Genomic DNA, 19,839 nt, shown 5'->3' with positions numbered 1-19,839 from the left:
CTTTTCACCCCCCCCCCCCCCCCCCCACAAAGACCACCACCTCCTCATTCCCCAATGGATGGCACCGCTGACACCTTCCTCAGCCAGGCCTGTGGGCCACATGACGGCACTAACCACACCTCCACGCCAGGCTCGTAAAGCCCCAGGATATGTATAAATAAGAGAGCAGAAAGAGAAGAGGAACAAGAAGCTGATCAGACCAGATGAAGATGGAGCTCGTCGGGGTTAACTGGGTTCTTGCAGCTGCAGGTTTTTTTCTGTGGACCGGTGTTGGGTCTGCTGCTCCCATGGTGTGCCACTACAACTCCAGAGGTGAGGTCCCATGCTCTAAAATCTAATCTGAATCTTTATCTACAATATTGCTGAGTTCTGTCTGTGTTGTTGCAGCACTGTGTGAATTCCAGGGGAGGAACTACTCGCTGGGTGAAAGCTGGATGGACAACGCCTGCATGCAGTGCACCTGTCTGCACCCTGTGGGAGTGGGCTGCTGCGAGACGTGAGTACACACACATCTGCTGCTTAGATGTTCCGATGCAAAGCGGTAAAAGCGGGGGATTAAGACTGATGTGTCTTCATCAAAGAGGCGTTTTGCAGTACAGTGGTGGACAGTTAGCACGCACATTTTAAGAAGCTAAGTACAATCTTGAGGCATTTCTCTTTGAGTATTTCCTTTTTATGTTACTTTTACTTTATACTCCACAGCAATCCAGAGGCAAGTAGTGTACTCCTTACTCCAAATAATTCCAAATAATAATACAAAACATAATTAACAAATAGTGAATCAGGTGTTAATATAGGTTAAAATACACTAAATTAATCCCTTGGGGGAAATTCACAAGCTACCAGGCAGTATTCATGTTCATTACTTGAGTAACTATAGTAATACTACAGTTTGAAAATACAATATTCATTTTTACGTAACAACGAGCAGAATTTTTGTACCTACACGACAATGGTCATGATGAAGTATTATTATTGTTAGATTAATAGCTGTTGAGTCTTCTCTTTCACATTGATAACTTTCCAGGGTCCATCGGCCGGTGGATTTCCCTGCGTGGTGTGAGGTGCGTGTGGAGCAAGTGACCTGCAAAGTGTTCTTGGTCCAGACAGCCGACCCCCGCCTGCCCTGCTCCCCCGGTGAGGGCATGAAGGACCCCAGCCACGGCTCGTTTGATCTGAAGCAGCAGCAGCTCGACTGGTAGAAAACATCTCCGACCGCCGCTATCCGTTCAACCTGTGTGCCAGTGAAACCATTACTCACTAGGGTTAAATACCAGTAACCACTTTATACACATACCATATCGATATAAGACTTAACAGCATCTGTTCTTTTCTGGATTGTATTATAAATGAAGGGAATGTGAGAATCTGAAAATATGTTTTTGGCACTGAGCATTGAATGTTAACAGCTTGGTAAAAAATGTAAGCATCGATATTCAGATGAATCTTTATTTTCAGTATATTTTTCTGCTATTAATCCAACAATGACTCATTGTAAATATATGCGTACATTAATATATATAACTATTCCTGTTGACCTGTTCTCTGCTGTAACTCATTTACCCTCCTAATAAAACTCTTGTTTTTACAAAGAATTTTGTGCAGAAAAACAATGACTTCCTTGCACATCATCTATCAAATTCAAAATCACACTTTTAATATTTTTTTCTCGTAGTATTTACATTTCAATGCAGCCTTTGCACAAGCTGAAAGAAATACAGGAATACAGTAAAAACATTTGGATTAAGAAACAGCTGTTTCCTAACATGACAAAGAGCTGGTGTGTGAGTGAGTAAAGGGATCGAAAAATAAAATAAATACAGGAATACACCGCAACCACGAACAACCAGTGGCATGTCATTAGGTCCAAAAATAAAAATGTCCTCATGGTTAAGATGCACTGAAAAAATGCATAAGAAACAAGGCAAAACATAGGCTGCATAATATACATATGGAATCCATCCCTGACCCTGCTTAAACATGGAATCAACAAAAACATAATGCTTCTGAAATGTGCACCTCGGTGCTAACAGTGTCACACACACACACACACACACACACACACACACACACACACACACACACACACACACACACACACACACACACACACACACACACACACACACACACACACACACACACACACACACACACACACACACTTTGATGACAGTCAAATAGTGATGCTGTTGGTCCCTGAAAAGTGGGACATGTAGGATGCCAAGGCCGGGTTGGTGGGCAGGACCTTGATAGGCAGATCCCAGCTGAAGGTATCCACGTCCACATGCTCCGCCCCGGCCCACACGGTGACCTCGGATTGGTTCTGCAGAACTGTGGGCGGCTCCATAGGCTCCCGTGCGGTGACAAATTCAAAGTGAAGGCGCCACCTCAGCATCACTGTAGAAGCAGGGTTACATTTGGTTGTTCAGTTAAGAGTGTTTAATTATTTAGTTTTCAAACGTTAAAATCTCCACTTTATTATTATTATTATTATTAAGTGTTTCCATATTTGAGACATTTCCACTAACATTTAGTCTAACGATGGCTCATGAAACATTATATTAATAAACGTTACAACCACCCAAAATAAACTATCTTTATTTTTGAGTGACACTGATCTACAGTACAGTTCAATGTAGTAGAGACCGCCCCATGAGTGCCATTTTTGATTGCTAGAACACAGTGTATATTATTATTATTATAAGTATGGTAAAATTATCTGAAATGCGACGTCATATTAGACATGTTTTGGCCTACTGATGACTGACCTATGTCTGTACTGAAACCCGGCGTGACGTTGAGCGGGATGGGCAGAGAGAAGTGGCTGGAGGCGGTGTGCAGGCACGACTCCATGTGTCGCCCGTGTCCAGTCACACTGATGACCTGTCCGGGGCGCCGCTGGTGCTGCTGCTGGATCTCCTCCTCACTCTGAACGCTCACTGAATACTGAAAAAAACACACACGCAAGGTGTTATAAAAGGTAAAACTCTTCCACAAAATGTAAAAGAAACACTGTAATACGACAATGCACTGAAACAAGAAAGAAAACGCACCTGCAGACAGGGAATGTCTCCCTCTGAGAAGTTAAATGTTCCAATAACGTCCTCGCCGAGTCTGTAAACCGTCTTGAAGATGCAGAACTTTGCCACTTTCCCACGCACATTGGTGATATTGAACATGTCTGGACAACACAAAAGGAATACACAATTTAAAATTCATCACCCAGTACTTTTTCATAGAATAGGTTAACATATCAAATCTAGCTTGAAGTTAGCTGCTTTACACAGATACACTGCCTGGCCAAAAAAAAGAGTCACACACTCTAATATTCGTTGGACCGCCTTTAGCTTTGATTACGGCACGCATTCGCTGTGGCATCGTTTCCACAACGTCACAACATTTATTTCTGTCTTGCATTAATTTTTCGCCAAGATCTTGTATTGATGACGGGAGATTCGGTGTATATCTGTTTGATTATACTCACGAGGGCAGCGTCTCGATGTGGTGATCATCAGCATGTCCAGAGCTCTCTCTAAAGGCCGCGCATCCCTGCGGCTCGCTTCCTCTTCCTCCAGGAAAGGGTTGGAGGGGGAAACCTCTTCATCCTGTGGAAATGGAGGCTCTGGCATGCCTACAGTTAAGACAGGATCATGTCAACATTTCATCAGTGTTCTTGTTGCTGTAGTTTCTACTGTTCAAATGTTTCAAAATAAAGTTTTTATTAAGCCCATGTAATCATCATGAGGTCGTTGAGTTAAAGTCACACCCCGTTTATAAGCGTTGGAAGCTTTGGAGTGCAAAATGCAAGCAACTGAAATTAAGTATCCAAATGTATCTGACCTTGTAGAACCAGCACTCTGAAGGGAACTCGGAGCAGTTTGATAGGCGAGTTGACTCTCTGGCAGCCGATGGTCAGTTTGTAGACGTATTTCACCGCCTGACCACGGTAACTAGGAGGACCATCTATGGGTACGATCTCACTGTATGAATCTATGGAGAGGGAGCATTCATGCCAAACTTTTAGACAGAAGCAAACATGTTTATTTATAAATGTCGCATGACTATTGGAGGGGAAATTGATATGAAACATTCAAGATTCTTATACTATAAAAAGGTATAAACTAGTGCATTTGTATGGATGAAAACATTTTTTCACAATGTACATACAGGTTTTGCTCTCCCCTGGGTCCAGGCGCAGGTCACAGAATAATATTTTAGGTGGTGTGTCCAGCACACATTGACCCCGCTCTCCTGTAGAAGAGAAGAAAGAGTTTTGAAGAGATTCAAGGTATATTAAAGCAACATTTTTGCTTTTCTCTAATGGCGTTTTCTCATTCCCCAACCAACCTCTGCTTGGGATAAGTACGGTGTTGCTCTCAGCTTGGACATCATGTTTGTTGCCTTGGGTCGGCAGGGCCACTCTGCTCTCACTGGCATGAAACTGGCAGTGGATCTGAGCACTTGCCCATGCCAGCATCTCACTGGGACACAGTCAGAAAACACAAGGGTTACAAAAGAGTACTTACAGAGTGATTAGTTACATGATTGATTTAAGTGACTTGCATTTGTTTTTCAGGGACACCTTAATATTTGAACACAGCAATGGGCATAATACAGGACGTTAAAAATGCATACCTATGTACAGGTCTATGATCGAGAGTTTTAAACCCCTACCTGCTGGCAGAGGTGGACAGGTGGGACATTGGGTTGGTGAACGTTATGAGACACTCCATGAGCTCGCCGGCGAGAAACACGGGGCCTCGGGCCATGGAGGCCACCACCTCGATCATCTGTAACATCAGAAGCCAACAACATTACATTATAACATCACATCGCTAATGTGGAGATCGTAAAGCACTGAGGTCCAACCTGCTGTTATTTTTGAAAAGATAACACCTCAGTTGTGCACATACCGCTACATGCTAAACAGAAGTTGATTAGTTTGGACCGACTTGCTTGCTGAAAGTTGATATTTTAGGGGCAATATAAACACATACCTTGGCCTCAAACGTTATTGTTGCCAGACAAAAATGCTGCCTTGTCGCTGGGAGCACCTAAATGTACTTTCAACTAAAAGAATATACCATCTTTCTCAAAGTACTAGACATGGCGTATGAGGTTAGCTAGCATTTCAGCTACAGTAAACAACACATCCGCCGTCGTACGACCAATCACTAACCAAGGGATACACAATTCATAGTTAATTATCCCAACTATAGAGCAAAATCCATTGTCCTTAACGATGTGTTTTGTTTTTCGTGATAGTTTTACCTCTATCTTAATCGAACAGTTGTTACAAAAATAAAACGACCGTGTAGAATGCCAGTAAAAGTTTTTGGTCGACCATTTAGAAGCCGTCCCGTGGCACAGCTAGCGAGAGGTGGACTGTTGCTATGGTAACTTGTAGGGAGGCGTAAGCTCAATATGTACAAAGACATTTAATTCTGTGCGCTAACAATTAACATTCTACTTGACTCCTTTCTATAAGATCTTCATACCTTTATATTTATTCAGATTGAGCAAGGGCTTTCAATTGTAGGGGAAATGCATGTGTTAATTAATACAGCTCCCCCTTTTTACTGAGAATGGTGCAGTCTCAGCAGAGGCTTCGATGGTTTCCTGTATCGTATAACCCTGCGGATGACTTATCAGGCTTAATTTACTAACGACCGTTTACTGATTTTCACTCTATCCAACTCAAACATCAATTAGCAACTCTCGGAATATTTCGTCTTAAAAGAGTTATCTAGTTTAGCTGATGTTTGTATCGGTCAATCTTGTAGAAAGAAGGGGAGTGCGGAGGCAGCCTGATCGAAACTGTAACCTGAAAGACAGAGCTGAGGCCATACTCTTGATACTGTCCAGCAACCAATGTAAATCATTTGCTTATTGAGCACCGCGCTAGCAGCAGAAGCTACAGTCCTGCAGACAGACGTCGGTTTAAAGCAGCTCTGGGGTGACGTTGTTCTGGTATTTAAACAAACTACTTACTCTTCTCCACTTCTGTCAATGGCGAGGTAGCTAATGAAGTTTACCACTGTTATCCGGAGTTGGTTTAGCAAACGTTACATGATTGATATGAACTAATGTTGTCAGTTTGTAGCTTTGCATGATATCGGCCCTCCAGTATGTCTACCAGATAGATGTGATCAATCCTTTTAACCATTTTCTATGATTTTCTATGATGTCATTGTAGGGGTCCCGGCTTGTGTTGAGCTGTCATTCGCAAAACATCCGGACTACACGCAGAGGGGGCCAAAGGGTCTGACATCTCTGAAAACAGATATCCGGAGTGAGATGGTGATGCACATTGCTGCAACTAGCCCCCGGACAAACTGAGCTATAGAGGCTAAATTCTCTTGTGGATATTTGGAGTACTATAATGGCACTTGGACACTACACAAGAGGGAGCAATTATTTAAATGCAGGTATTCAGAGCTCGTCAGATGAGAACCAGTTTACCCCACAGGAATGACTTCATGATCATCTACTTGCAGATTTCACATGCTACCTCCATTGAAGGCATAAACTGACCTTTGATACAAGTTGGTGGGATCTTCCTGATTTCCTGCTCCCCATTCATACATACTTTAAGCTCCTCACACCTGGTATCCTGCTAAAATGACTTCTTCAGAGTGGGGTGAGAAATCCTCAGCGGACCTTATGAGTAGGTATGTCTCTGAAGAAATGGGCTATGGAGTGCCCAAGGAGGGATGGCGTATCTGTCTGGCACATGAGTTCAAGGAGAAGAGGAAGCCCTTCCAAGCGAAAGATGTCTCGCTGTCCAACGTCTTGGAGCATGTGGGGCTTGGGATCAGGTGAGACATTCATGGGTTAAATGAGATGGGAGTTACTTCTTTACCTGTTCAAGTTTTTAAATCAACACAAGCTCTTGTCTACAGCACCACACCCATTTTTCTATGATGTAGGCCTATGAACTTGTCCGAATACAAATATTTATCTTTGAGAAACCATCATTCAATCAACACTATGGTAGACTCAGAGCACACAATGGTTAGCTCCTTTATTCACACATGATATTTTCAGTTTACACTTCCCTCTTATAGCAACCTTTAGTGAACCATGTAACCTGCTTTGACAGAGGAGTACCTGGGCAGGCATTAGCATACAGTGTAATATTCCTCAAGCCACTGCAGAGAGCAGGTGTGGAGTGTTATCCTGCCTTGAAGTGGTTAACAAGTTATCACATTGATTAAATATGATATAACTAATAACTGTTACATTAGAGCAGTGTCAATGACATATATTTCAGCATTTATCACAGCAAGAAGCACCACAACAGTATTTTTCTTATGCATTTGAAACTGATAGTGCATGAGGGAGTACATTTGATGCTGTGTGTATTGGTGTCTCTTCCCTCTGATAGGTGGAGCAACAGATTAACAGGGTAAAAGGGTATTTTATAACAGTCTACTCTAGGTGGGTATGATAAGATAGTGCTTTGTGTTTCTTGCAAAAATGGTAAATAAGACACAAAGTGATCTCTGTAAATGTTCTAATCAAAAGTATGTGGTTAAATTCCAACTTTCCTGAGGTAATGAACATTTATTTGACCCTTCTTTTAATTTATATATACTTTTTACATCCAGGTTCAGGATATTTACTCTTCCAAGCCTTACAAGATGGATTTTCCCCCATTTTCCCACTCCTACAGCCATGATGTGCGTGCTTGTAATGTTCTCAGAGATATAGAGCCTAAAACTCTGAAGCTGAATCGTCCCCGTAAAGCTATAAAAAAACAACATACACCAGGAATTCAAGATCTGTTGATCTGATCATGTTTGTTTTCCCGACAGTCATGCAGCTGCAGCTTTAGTGGATTGCTGGCACACAGCCAGCAACATTTGTCTCATCATTTCAATCGTGAGGGCGTGTTCTTTGACCGTCAATATCTGTCATCAGGCCTCTGCTGATTTACACTCCCTGCTGATGATGACCATAAAAATATGCACTCTGACTGAATGACTCTTTTATATCCATCCAAATCCCTGCTACTACCGCTTCTACTTTTTCACATGCTCTTAACATGTGACGCATGCAGTGCAATGTAAACTCGTTGATAAATCAAACCACAAACTTGCCTCATATTTTAGAAATCCTTTGCAATGTTGTGGTTTTACAAACACAATGCATGTGAAAACTCAGAAAGAAAACACACTACCTGGGTTAATATGGAAATCAAGCCACAACTGTATTAAGTTGCCATTATTGCCAGACCAATTTATAAAAATACTGTAGATTTTCTGAGCTATTTGCACACTATACCGAACCAAGAAGAAACAAGCTCATAAAGTTCCTATAATAAACATTCTAGAAGAAACTAACAATGGGATTGTGTATCTGTTAGATGGGGAACTTTGGTCCGTTGTGGGGAACATGGCAGCTTGAGCGCACACAGGTTAGATTCAGGTTTGCATACTTTGCCTTTATTCAGAGCTGATCTGGGTGAAGTCTAACTGTTCGAATTTCAGCTGAGCTGCAGAACAACAACTTCCTGATTATAATGCAACCTGTCATGGCTTTAGATAACCCACTTTAACCAGACCTATTCATTTCCTGAGTGGAGCTGCATTGTTGTTTCTCTGGACTGAGCTTTTCCGTTGTAGTGTGCAATTCTGGCCGTGCACCGCAACTTTGGATGGGATTTTCATGGCTACAAGCAGAAAGCCCTCTGTGGCTCAAATGGTATTCATCATTTTTGTACGTAAACTAGGGGTGGGGGAAATACCCACTACTGGTTATCATTGTATTCCCTCACGGTGTAAGTAAAACCAAATTTGGACTTTTTCAGAAATTCTCATAAAGTTGGATTTTTTAAAGAATTTGTATTGATCTTAATATTCACCCTTCTTTACATTTACTTACTGACCATGGGTGAAGTCTGTGCGATTGGCTGGAAGTTAGTCAAAAGAAAAGATGGAGTCAGTGGAGAAAGAAATCAGAGATGCACCATATCGCAATATTTCCTATCGCCATACTTAGCATATCGTAGAACCGCAATACTCTCGTATCGTGGCTTAAGTATCGTGATAGTTTCGTATTGTTGGGGGCTCTGGTGAACCCTAACGTAAACGTCATAATTGTGAGCACAACAGTTGTGACTCTTTATTCTGAAGATGCTAAATGGTTAGCCCATTGACGGAAAAACTATTTTACTATTTCGATTCGTTGATCAATTCATTGTTTCAAGTCATTTTTAATGCAGCAAATGCTCGTTTGAGTCTATCAGATAGGGAGATATCCTGCTTATCTGTTGAACGTCATATTAAACTGGATATTTCTTTGTTTTGGAATGACAAAGTGAGAAAATTAGTAAGTGCTTGGTCTCTGGTGTTGTTTACCACTCTGTCAGCTTTCTGCAGATGCATTAGCATCATTCTCGGCAATTGGACAGTAAACATGCTCATCACTTCTTAATTGTGGTTCTAATAAGGTAAGGCCCTCTAGAGACCTTATGAAGGACCACTCCAGGTCTATGAGCTAAAGGAGTGAGTCAAAGGATGCAGGCTAAATGTAATGAGGGGCTTTATTAGCACTGCAGCCTGTTCTGTGCTGAATTCATGGCCGGCCTACCAAAATGCCACTCTGACCTTAACACCTCTGCTGCTAGCTTTGTACTCAATTCAGCATATCGATCGAATGTTCACCATGTCTGACATCAGAGCATAAACGCATAAGTGGCGTGCGATGACTGTGATCTCCCTCAGACATCGGGCTCTTGTAGTTGTCTGTAACCTGCTGTAACATAGCCTACTTAATATTTTACACCCTAATCTGATAGCGAGACCTAGACACACATTCAAGCACATCTCACACTGCTAATCTCACTTAGATAAAGTAGACCTCCCCTCATTTTACAAGCCCTTCCTTTATGCGGTTGCACAATGCCCTCTCTTATCTCTGGCTATGTGTGTGTGCAAGTTGACCACCTTTGGGTCCGGTGCCTGCAAACGCCTGTAGCTGCCTGAAGAAAAAGAGCATGTTAACCAATTACACTTTCCTTACGAATAACTATAAATGCATTTTAAAATGATGAGCATGTTCATTCAAAGTAACACATGACATGCAGTTAGGGCGCATTCAGTGCTTTACTGTGTTATAACTGTACTGTTTACTCTGTGTGTTCATCCAGGTATCTAACGTGGTGGTACAAGAAGACCCAGGTGGAAAAGAAAGCTCCGTTCATTGATATGTTTCGTGCCCAACCCTTGAGACAAATATATGGTGAGATCAAGATCTTACTCAATTTGTGATACTAAATCCTCTCTAATATTGCACCCAAACATACAGTATCATACCTCTTGAATTTGACCAGTTAAGGCCCTAAAAGTAATACAAAAATGACTACATCCAAGTTGATACTGTAATTTGCAGGTGCTCCACTTGGGGGAATTGGAGGAGGTACCATCACGAGAGGTTGGAGGGGGGAGTTCTGCAGATGGCAACTTAACCCCGGGATGTACCACTACAAAACTGTCCCAGCAAACCAGGTAGATTTAATAAAAAAATTGTCAGGGACTATCGTTAAAGCATTTCATCATTTAAAATAACTTATTCAAGGAATATTTGCCTGGCTTTATATATGTTTGTCCCTGCACACAAGCTCAATGACTTATTTGAAAACTCACCAAACAATATTGAAAAACTCCTATGGCCTGTTAAGTGAAGCTTTCTGGGGCTGTACCAAATATTAGAGCCTACGATGTTGTAATGTTGACATTTAAATTCTAAATCAACATTCAATAGCTGCATTGGATTATTTCCGCCTTCTGTGATCCAAACATTTCCAAAAACTTCAGGGCGTTGTTTAGTCCCAGAGTCAAGATATTCTTAAAAAAAGAGAGATGTTGTTATGTCCAAATTAACAGCATGTTTATGCATCTTCTTTAATCCATATTTGTTTTTATCCTTTTAAAAACCCATCATTTATCTGTGAGTCAGCGAGGAATGTAAGCTACAAATGTAAGTCAACCATTCCCTTAATTGGTGGTTGAGTTTGGAGAAAGGGGTGTGACTCTCTCTGTCCCTGGAAAACTGTCTCTCTTGGTTTTTACTGTCCTTACGACTACAGTGCACACCACCCTAATAGAATAAGACAAGACTCTTATTAATCCCAAACGTGGAAATGTTTGTGTTGCAGCAAATAATAATGTAGAACCAATAACTGACGGCAGATTCAGGCTTAGACATGCCTCTTGAGGGTTGTCAGAGGGCATTCTGGGAAATGTAGGCAGAAGTGGAAGTACTTAAGAAACAACTCGTTTAAGTATGTATGTTAAAACCTGTCCCATCTCCTGTGTCAACATCCCTTTCTGTGTCTCAGTTCACAGTGTGTTTACGCCGTGGAGGGCAAACGGTTTACCAGCAGGTGCTCTCTGTCGAGCGTCCTCCCACTCTGCAGGGCTGGAACTGGGGCTACTGTGGAGAGTACGCCTTCTATCACGCCTTGTACCCCCGCGCCTGGACTGTTTACCACTTACCGGGACAGAACGTCACCTTAACCTGCCGGCAGATTTCTCCAGTCATCCCCCATGACTACCAGGTAACTGAGACAACCCTGGGTTTCATACAGTCTCAGGCTCAAATTGGGACAGCCACTGATGGCTCCAACACTTTAAAATTAGTTGTGGTGAAATACACATTTCAGATAGTGTTCTTTAAATTACTGCTTCTACAAAAAAGTTGTTCCCTGACGTGTATCTCCTTTTTCCCAGGACTCCAGTCTCCCAGTGGCAGTATTTGTGTGGGACATAGAGAATAAGAACGACTACGCTTTGGATGTCTCCATCATGTTCACCATGGTCAACGGGTCGGGACACAAGGATGACAAGTGCGGGGGACACTGGAATGAACCATTCCACCTGGAGAAGGAGGGGGAGGCGGTGTCTGGAGTCTTGCTACATCACTGTCCTGCTGTGAACCCTTACACTCTGTGCATCGCAGCCCGAGAACAGGTTTGATTTCCAAGTTTATTAAGGTTTCTGTAGTAGGTTGTACTGTACAGCTGCACAAGAAATTCCCAGGGAATAAACAGGATTTGCAACAATAATCTCTATTATCTGGAAGTGGATTTATAATAATTAACTAGTTGTGAAATGTGTGGTGTTAGTGAGCATTAGGTTTTAGATTTACCCTAAATATGTGTTCACATTTTAACAGCCTGACAGGGAGGTCAGTCACCAGACATCCTTCAGTCCAAAGGGAACCTGCAGCAGCCTGTGGAGCGACCTCATCACTGACGGACGGCTGGACTCTCCGACAGGTCGGTGCTTCATAACACACTGTGGAGGGATGAGACAGATACATAACGGAACAGATGGCTCAATGTGTCATTTCCTGAACATGAAGCAGTGACAAAAAAAGAGATGGAAAGAAGAAGTAGAAGGAAAGAAACTAATGCACAGTAGAACACCAACAATTTCAGTCCATGAAAAAAATGATTTTACCAAAACTGTCACAGAAACTAGTGAAACAATAAGGTTATACAGAGGACAGTACATAGCTTTTGGGTCGTTGCGAGTAAAGCAACTACGTTTTTAAGAGGCTAACACCAGTTTTTGGAGTTGCCATTTGTAACAGATTAGATTTTAGATTCAACTTTATTGTCAGGAGAGTGTAATACAGACACAATACAGAGTAGAGCAAGTAAACAATGGAGTTGTTGAATAGAGACAAAAATCAGCAAGAGCTGAACCACCAGTAAGATGTTTAACAACCTGCACAGCATTATGGAGATACCATCTGCTAACCTCTCCTGTTATCTTCCCCTCCCTCTCTAACTCTTACCTCAACAGGATCCAGCCCACCCACGCCTAAAGGAGAGAAGGTGGCAGCAGCGTTGGCTGTGGGCTGCGCGGTGTCGGCTCAGGGCCATAACAGCTTGGAGTTCTGCCTGGCCTGGGACATGCCTAATATCATGTTCGGCTCTAGGGAGAGGAAACACACCAGGTACGATTCTTCCTGTTTCTTTTACATTTGAAAAAAATCTCAGGTTGTGTTGCAACAACAAACACTATTGGCTGTTCCCTTTTCCATCCAGGACTCGGATGCTTTTTTATTTTACCACATATTACAGCCTAAAAAGTTATGCTGTGAATAATTCATAGTGACATAAAACACAATACGCTTCCCTAATTGCAAATAAACCTTAAGTAACGGACATCCAAATAAAGTATGCTTTCAATGCCGTGTTTCTTTTCTAAGCCTCAGTGTGTTCTCTGCTGTTGATTTTCTGATCAACTTTCTGTTCCCAGGAGATACACTCGTTACTTTGGGACCAAAGGGGATGCGTCCCCCTCATTAAGTCACTACGCACTCACACACTACAGACAGTGGGAGAAGAGCATTGACGAGTGGCAGAGACCCATTCTCCAGGACAGGTAGTTCAAACACTGATGATAAATTATGGAAATACCAATAGCTTTCCGTCCATGAATGCAGATACATGTGTGTCGTCTTGGCTTGTGTTGCAGCTCCCTCCCCTCCTGGTATAAGTCGGCCCTGTTTAACGAGCTGTACTTTGTGGTGGATGGAGGGACGGTTTGGACGGAGCTACCGGAGGACGCTGATGTCAGTGGGGGGGTGCGCAGCGAGGTCGGGGGGCTTCCAGCTCAGCCCGCCATCGTCAAGGAGTTCGGACGTTTCGCCTACCTAGAAGGTAAGTGACGATGTGACACTTTATCAACAGGAAATGAATCTGAAACTGTGATGATTTTCTGCTTTCCCTAGTCTAAGATGGTAAACTGAATATTTTGGATAATTGTTTGAAATGTACAAGACTAACATTTTGAAGACATCATCTTGAACAACACTAAAAAAAAAATAAACTATGAGATGTTTGTTGGCATGAGTAAAAAGAAAGCTCTGTCCTTTTTTAAACATGAGCTTTTGTATTCCTCCCAGGTCAGGAGTACAGAATGTACAACACATACGACGTGCACTTCTACGCCTCGTTTGCACTTATCATGCTGTGGCCCAAACTTGCCTTGAGTTTGCAATATGATATTGGTGAGTGAAGAGCTTTTTATCTTAGCGTTTGTATCGACTATCTTATCATGTGTGATTGATAAAGATCAATACCGGGGCAAAGTTTAACAGCTTTGATATCGTCTCAGCTGGCAGTGTGGTTCAGCAGGACCCGATGGAGAGGCTCCATCTGATGAGTGGGCGGTACTCTCCTGTCAAAGCCAAAAACGTGGTGCCTCACGACATAGGAGACCCAGGTATGAGGAGTGAAACTAGAAAGTACATTATGTAGAATTGCTTTCCGGTGGTGGCTGCGGGGGATTGTTTCCAAATGGTGTGATTCAGCCATTTCCAATAAGTCCAAACGTCATCAAGACTTTGTTTTTTTTTTACTGAAATGTCTCATTGCGCAACATGATGTCTCCTTCCCCAGATGATGAGCCGTGGCAGAGGGTCAATGCGTACCTCATCCATGACACTGCAGACTGGAAGGACCTGAACCTGAAGTTTGTCCTGCAGGTCTACAGGGACTTTCATCTCACCCAGGACCAGCAGTACCTGAAGGACATGTGGCCCGTCTGCCAGGTATGAGGGATCGATGACTTTTAACTGTGCTGCTTTTGAGAATTAAAGACCATCCGTAATCTTTCTGGATTTTGTGGTGCTTGCTCTACTTAGCTTTGTTATTCTGGTTGGTCATCTAGGCGGTGATGGAGTCAGAGATGAAATTCGACCTGGATGGAGACGGCCTTATAGAGAATTCTGGATATGCAGACCAGACATATGACGGCTGGACGGTGACTGGACCAAGGTGAGAGGATAGAAATACATGGTAGCTCTGAAAAAAAACACCATCATTAGATACTACTAGGCTCTTTATTGATCCAAAATTGGGAAATCAACTTAGGACTCTGGATTCAAATCATCTATTGATTTTATTACACCTTGTTTTACATTTGACTCAACTTCTTGTATTTTCTTTTTGCAGTGCGTACTGTGGTGGGCTGTGGTTAGCCTCCCTGTGTGTTATGTGTAAAATGGCCAGACTGGTGGACGATGAGGAGGCATACAATCGTTACAGAGACATCTTGGACCGGGGCAGCGCTGCTTTTGACAAACTGCTGTGGAATGGTAAGTTATCTCTACTAGGGATGCACCGGATCCTGATTTTTAAGATCCTGCCGGATACCGGATCCACTGCTTAAGATACTGCCGGAACCGGAACCGGAACCGGATCCTACTCGGATCATCAGCTAGTACATTATAATGCAGTGAAAACCACTTTACAGTTCATTACTTCATTTCCTTTCCTTAACAGATGAAACATACGCAATAACTTCTAACATTATCTATTTTATTTCAATAGTTACTTGGAACACACCGCTGAAATGTGCAGCTTAACGTCATTTGTGTACAGGCTTATTGTTCAACTTCTGTTCAATCCAAAGAACAAAGAAAGAGAGCAAAAAATTAGATTATTTATTACTAAAGAGAATGAGGCCTGTCATAAACAGCAAGCCATAAAGTGCTCTTTGAAAAGTAAAAGAAAAGAGTAAAAAGAATCCAACATAGGCCTACTGCTTTTACAAACTAAAATATAGCAAATGTAGCACATGTATAACTCTTGGATACAAAATGTTAATAGGCCTGGTAAATGTAATGAAAAAAGATGTAGGCTAATAGTAGCCTATTAACTGCAGACTGATTTTTTTTTCTCAGAAAAAAAAACACTGGGAATCTTGATAATCATGAATGCTCATGGAACAGGCTATTTCACTTTTCAAGCACATAATTGTAGGCTTAATTAGAACATTAAACAAAGTGTGGCACAAAAAACTCGAACCTACTCTATATTATGAACAACTTCTATAGCTAGCTTTCACAGAAAATGAGCGTTTCCTTTCAGAAAAACAAGACGCTCTGCATTTATCGGCGACAGCCGGTTGCGCGTGTGAGAACGGATGTCTCCAGCGGTGCTGAAAAGTCGTTCACTGGGTACAGAGGTTGGTGGTGGGCAGAGATAAACTTTGGCCGTTTTTGACAGCAGTGGAAAGCGCTGCTGATTGCCTCTCCACCACTGAAGCGGGTCTTCGGTTAGAGGAATCAGTGGCTCGCTGTAAAAAACGCTGACCTCTGTTTCGGCGCTCAGTGTGGCTGTCTCACACTCGGTGTTGCTGCGGAACAGATCGTCCCAGTTGCTCCAGATACCTGAACAGTGTCGTTTCGCTCGGCCTGTCGCCCCCTCTGTCTCAGCCTGGTCAGATGGCGCTAGCCTCGCACGCGAGTCTTGATCTGATTCGGATATGCGGGAGACAGCCTCCTGCACAAGTAACTTTGATCGGCACTGGAGTGTGTCATTCATCCAAAATTTGGTTTTATATCTCGGATCAAGACTTGTTGCCACAATGAACGCAGCGTTGCCCTCAAGTCCCTCAAATCTGTCTCGCAGGGACGTCAGCATGCGCTCTTTCATCTGTTTAATTCCACTGCTGTCGGTTTCATTGTGAATGAAGCGCTTCAGCATCATCACAGCTGGCAGGACTGTTGATATGCATGCATTTTCTGCACTTATTTCCCTTGTCAACTCCTCGAAAGGCCTGAGCACACTGAGCACATCTTCCATCAGAGTCCACCTCTGAGCATGAATATGTTGCATGCTCTCCGTCTCTGACACATAGAGGTTTATGGCACGCTTCTGTTCCACCAAGCGATTGCACATCAGATAGGTAGAATTCCACCGTGTCACTACGTCCTGGATTAATAGGTGATGTGGTAGCCCCAACTCCTGCTGAAGAGCTGACAGCCTTGATTTCGCGCTTGAAGAGTGTTTAAAGTGGCCTACTGTTTTCCTGCCCAGTGCGAGCATGTCAGAGATACTTTTTTGGGATAGAAGGCTTTCGTGTATGCACAGCTGGAGCGTGTGTGCGAAGCAGCCAGCACTGGGAATGCCAGCTTCGGACATGGCTTTGCGCATATTCGCAGCGTTGTCCCTCAGGACCAGGTGACATTTGTTGACAGGTATGTCCCACGCTTTCATAATGCCTTGCAGTGCGTTTGCGATGTTAATAGCTGTGTGTCTTCCATCGAATGCCTCGCATTGTAGGATAGCAGTCACACGGTTGAAATGATCATCAATCCAATGTGATGTTACGCTCAAATATGACTGAGTGGTGTATTCGCAAGTCCATGTGTCACATGTAAATGAAAAGGCCTGCGCTTCCTTGACATGCGCTCGTATACGGGAAGCTACCGTTTCATACATTTCAGGAATTATTTTATCAGCAAAGAAACGCCGTGAGGGGAGTTTGTAACGAGGCTCAAGCAATTGCACTAGCTCGGTGAACCCAGTGTCTTCCACAATGCTGTATGGTTGCAAATCACCAGCTATCATTTTACCGATTGCGGCATGTATGGCATTGGCTTTTGGGTTGTCTGAAGCCCACGGTTTGTTTGGTACAGGGCTAGTGAAGTTGGTAATAGTGGTCTGAGTACCACTCTGTGACTGTGCTGCTGTGGTACCTGTAGCCTCACTGACGTTAGACTCGGCCTTGCACAACTCATACTCCGTTGGATGCTTTGCACGGAGATGTTTAAACAGCGGAGATGTTGAGTAGTGTCTAGTGTCTTTACCTCCACGAGCCAAATTTGTACTGCAAAGCTTGCATATCGCGCGACTTGAATCTCCCTCTTTCAGTTCAAAGTACTGCCATACAGCACTTTTTCGGCTCAATGCATCCATTTCCGCCGACGACTGCTAGCACAATGGAGGTTATCTTCTTTAAACATTTAACGACGTAATCACGTTGTGCGTACGTGCTGTAGGATCCGGTCCGGTTGGGGCACCGGGTCCGGCAGTAACCGGACCTCGTCAAAAACGCCACTATCCGGCAAAACCGGACCCCGGATCCTGGATCCGGTGCATCCCTAATCTCTACTAGTCCTGTGCCTGTGCAAAACATGCCGACAAAATGTCCCTTTGGTATTGCTACTTGCAACCGTCTCAAGCTCTGCTCTCAGAAAGAACTTCCCACTTGACCTAGTGGGACCTACGTTGGTTTGGATGTGAACAGCTTTTTGGTTTATTTTATTTTCCTCTCTTGTTTAGGCAAGTACTACAACTATGACAGCAGTGGGAGAGACCTTTCTAATAGTGTCATGTCTGACCAGTGTGCTGGCCACTGGTTCCTGAGAGCGTCTGGACTGGGAGACGGAGAATACCAGGCAAGATAAAACACAAGCCTGTATGAAGCATTAGACCAGAAAGACTCCCTATCTTAGATCTTAGACAAACATTGATAAAGTTATGTTTTGCATCAAGTCTTCATGGTCTCAGCATCCCTTCCTCTCTCCCTCCAGGCTTTTCCCAAAGAAAAGATCCAGAGCGCCCTGAAATCTGTCTTTGACTTGAATGTAATGAGCTTCGCTGGAGGTCAGATGGGGGCAGTTAACGGCATGCGCCCCGAGGGAGTGCCTGACCGCTCCAGTGTCCAGTCAGATGAAGTCTGGATTGGAGTGGTGTATGGACTAGCAGCCACTATGATACATGAGGTAAGTGTGTATGGGTTTTAGTATATACACCTCACATTAAAGGGGGTGGTTTTACTAAAGAAAGCAAATTAGACTTATTTTTCTTAAATACAGAGCTATTCCTTTAAATCTACACTGATGATGTTTCTTGCTTTGAGCTGAAGATGCTTGTATTGCTGGTTGTGCTGACGGGGAAATCCTCCGAAACATGGCTGTCTTTTCTGTTTTTTTCTCAGGGTATGCAGGAGGAAGGTATGCGCACGGCGGAGGGCTGCTACCGAACTGTGTGGGAGCGGCTGGGCATGGCCTTCCAGACTCCTGAAGCGTACTGCGAGAAGGGAATCTACCGCTCACTGGCGTACATGAGGCCTTTGAGCGTGTGGGCCATGCAGCTGGCCCTCAACACTACACGGAAGGATCAGACCGCATCAGCTAAAACAGAAGCTACAGACGGAGAGCAGGGACAGGATTTCAGTGAAAATCAGAACTAGGACCTGATTATTTACACTGGGGTAACTAAAAAAAGTCGTCTGAGAACATGAAAACTCTCCTGCAGTCATCACCCTCATCTGCACTGCTGCCCTGCTTGGTCACAGACTTTGAATTTAATCCTCTACTGTTTTTTTCTTCAAATGTTTGAGGCTCAAAGTCAGGGCTCTGATGGTTTACACTTGAAAAACTCAGTAGCTACTGTAGATCGTGATAATGTTAGGTCGGAATCTTAACAGCTTTTAAGAGACTGCAAACGGTTGCTAATTTTGTTTTTTTTGTCTTGATGTGTAGGGTGATATTCAGGCCATGTCGAAATCATAGCCAGTGTGTATTGCTAATTAAAATATGACCTATCGTTTCTCTAACATATTGTCTGTCCCACATTTACATTGACTTGCAAGCACTACATTTCACAGTTTTTCAATACTAATGTTGAACACTTGGAATGAGTAAATATGCTCAATATTTTTGGGACTCTTTATTGTTTTTATACCAGCCTCATGCAGTCACTATTGTCTTTGACAGTTGGGTTCACAAGAGTGTGTTAATCAAGCTAGATTTGAAATATTTGTCAATAAAAACAATCAATTCTAAGATTTCCTCTAAAATTTGAATTCTGTTCTTGGTAACGTAATATATGAGGAGCAGTTGTGGAAATTAAATACGATTTTTTTTTTTTTTTTAAATAGCATTTTTTAAATTGCATGTTGGCCATATCTACAGTATATTAATGTAGCGGCAACATTCACTATGTTTTATAAAATCCAATACTCATGACAATCATGCTGAATAAATGACTGAATAACAAACAGTAGGTTCATTGTGTTGTTA

The 19,839-nt window shown here is 42.9% G+C and overlaps 3 protein-coding genes across 4 annotated transcripts; 2 read left to right on the top strand and 1 right to left on the bottom strand.

The window, feature by feature from the left end:
* The first annotated feature begins 183 nt into the window (after positions 1-183).
* Positions 184-2,107, top strand: msmp1 (microseminoprotein, prostate associated 1). The gene is made up of 3 exons (XM_063895124.1): positions 184-312; positions 388-496; positions 1,028-2,107. Exons 1-3 carry the CDS (start codon positions 204-206, stop codon positions 1,200-1,202), a joined length of 393 nt encoding a protein of 130 aa, XP_063751194.1. The 5' UTR covers positions 184-203; the 3' UTR covers positions 1,203-2,107.
* Positions 2,045-6,790, bottom strand: rgp1 (GP1 homolog, RAB6A GEF complex partner 1). Its single transcript, XM_063895123.1, has 9 exons — positions 6,538-6,790; positions 4,678-4,793; positions 4,351-4,484; positions 4,171-4,254; positions 3,844-3,993; positions 3,488-3,634; positions 3,057-3,184; positions 2,772-2,949; positions 2,045-2,400 (listed from the first exon to the last, which is right to left on the bottom strand). Exons 1-9 carry the CDS (start codon positions 6,580-6,582, stop codon positions 2,177-2,179), a joined length of 1,206 nt encoding a protein of 401 aa, XP_063751193.1. The 5' UTR covers positions 6,583-6,790; the 3' UTR covers positions 2,045-2,176.
* Positions 5,675-19,819, top strand: gba2 (glucosidase, beta (bile acid) 2). 2 transcript variants are annotated; one of them, XM_063895122.1, is made up of 19 exons: positions 5,675-5,973; positions 6,200-6,427; positions 6,501-6,821; positions 10,157-10,248; positions 10,399-10,514; positions 11,348-11,566; positions 11,739-11,978; positions 12,184-12,286; positions 12,819-12,972; positions 13,278-13,403; positions 13,497-13,681; positions 13,927-14,031; positions 14,139-14,246; positions 14,423-14,574; positions 14,694-14,800; positions 14,978-15,120; positions 18,095-18,210; positions 18,346-18,537; positions 18,753-19,819. In XM_063895122.1, the coding sequence occupies exons 3-19, from the start codon at positions 6,625-6,627 to the stop codon at positions 19,005-19,007; spliced, it is 2,610 nt and encodes an 869-aa protein (XP_063751192.1). In that variant the 5' UTR covers positions 5,675-5,973; positions 6,200-6,427; positions 6,501-6,624; the 3' UTR covers positions 19,008-19,819. The 2 variants fall into 2 exon arrangements, with proteins under 2 accessions (XP_063751192.1, XP_063751191.1); XM_063895121.1 differs by having other exon boundaries at positions 5,675-6,020; positions 6,200-6,821.
* Positions 19,820-19,839: the final 20 nt, after the last annotated feature.

Source organism: Eleginops maclovinus, chromosome 11, assembly GCF_036324505.1.
Source record: "Eleginops maclovinus isolate JMC-PN-2008 ecotype Puerto Natales chromosome 11, JC_Emac_rtc_rv5, whole genome shotgun sequence".
NCBI lineage: Eukaryota > Metazoa > Chordata > Actinopteri > Perciformes > Eleginopidae > Eleginops > Eleginops maclovinus.
Note: the sequence above shows the minus strand (reverse complement) of the source record. Positions and strands in the feature narration are given on the sequence as shown.

Excerpts from the sequence above, each read along its gene's own strand:
- gba2 (XM_063895122.1), top strand. The coding sequence starts at position 6,625 with ATGACTTCTTCAGAGTGGGGTGAGAAATCCTCAGCGGACCTTATGAGT. Across the intron at positions 11,979-12,183 it reads GCATCGCAGCCCGAGAACAG|CCTGACAGGGAGGTCAGTCA; the intron begins GTTTGATTTCCA and ends ACATTTTAACAG. Across the intron at positions 14,032-14,138 it reads GAGTTTGCAATATGATATTG|CTGGCAGTGTGGTTCAGCAG; the intron begins GTGAGTGAAGAG and ends ATATCGTCTCAG.
- msmp1 (XM_063895124.1), top strand. The coding sequence starts at position 204 with ATGAAGATGGAGCTCGTCGGGGTTAACTGGGTTCTTGCAGCTGCAGGT. Across the intron at positions 313-387 it reads GTGCCACTACAACTCCAGAG|CACTGTGTGAATTCCAGGGG; the intron begins GTGAGGTCCCAT and ends GTGTTGTTGCAG. Across the intron at positions 497-1,027 it reads GGAGTGGGCTGCTGCGAGAC|GGTCCATCGGCCGGTGGATT; the intron begins GTGAGTACACAC and ends ATAACTTTCCAG.
- rgp1 (XM_063895123.1), bottom strand. The coding sequence starts at position 6,582 with ATGGGGAGCAGGAAATCAGGAAGATCCCACCAACTTGTATCAAAG. Across the intron at positions 4,794-6,537 it reads CCCACCAACTTGTATCAAAG|ATGATCGAGGTGGTGGCCTC; the intron begins GTCAGTTTATGC and ends CTGATGTTACAG. Across the intron at positions 3,635-3,843 it reads CAGAGTGCTGGTTCTACAAG|GCATGCCAGAGCCTCCATTT; the intron begins GTCAGATACATT and ends TCTTAACTGTAG.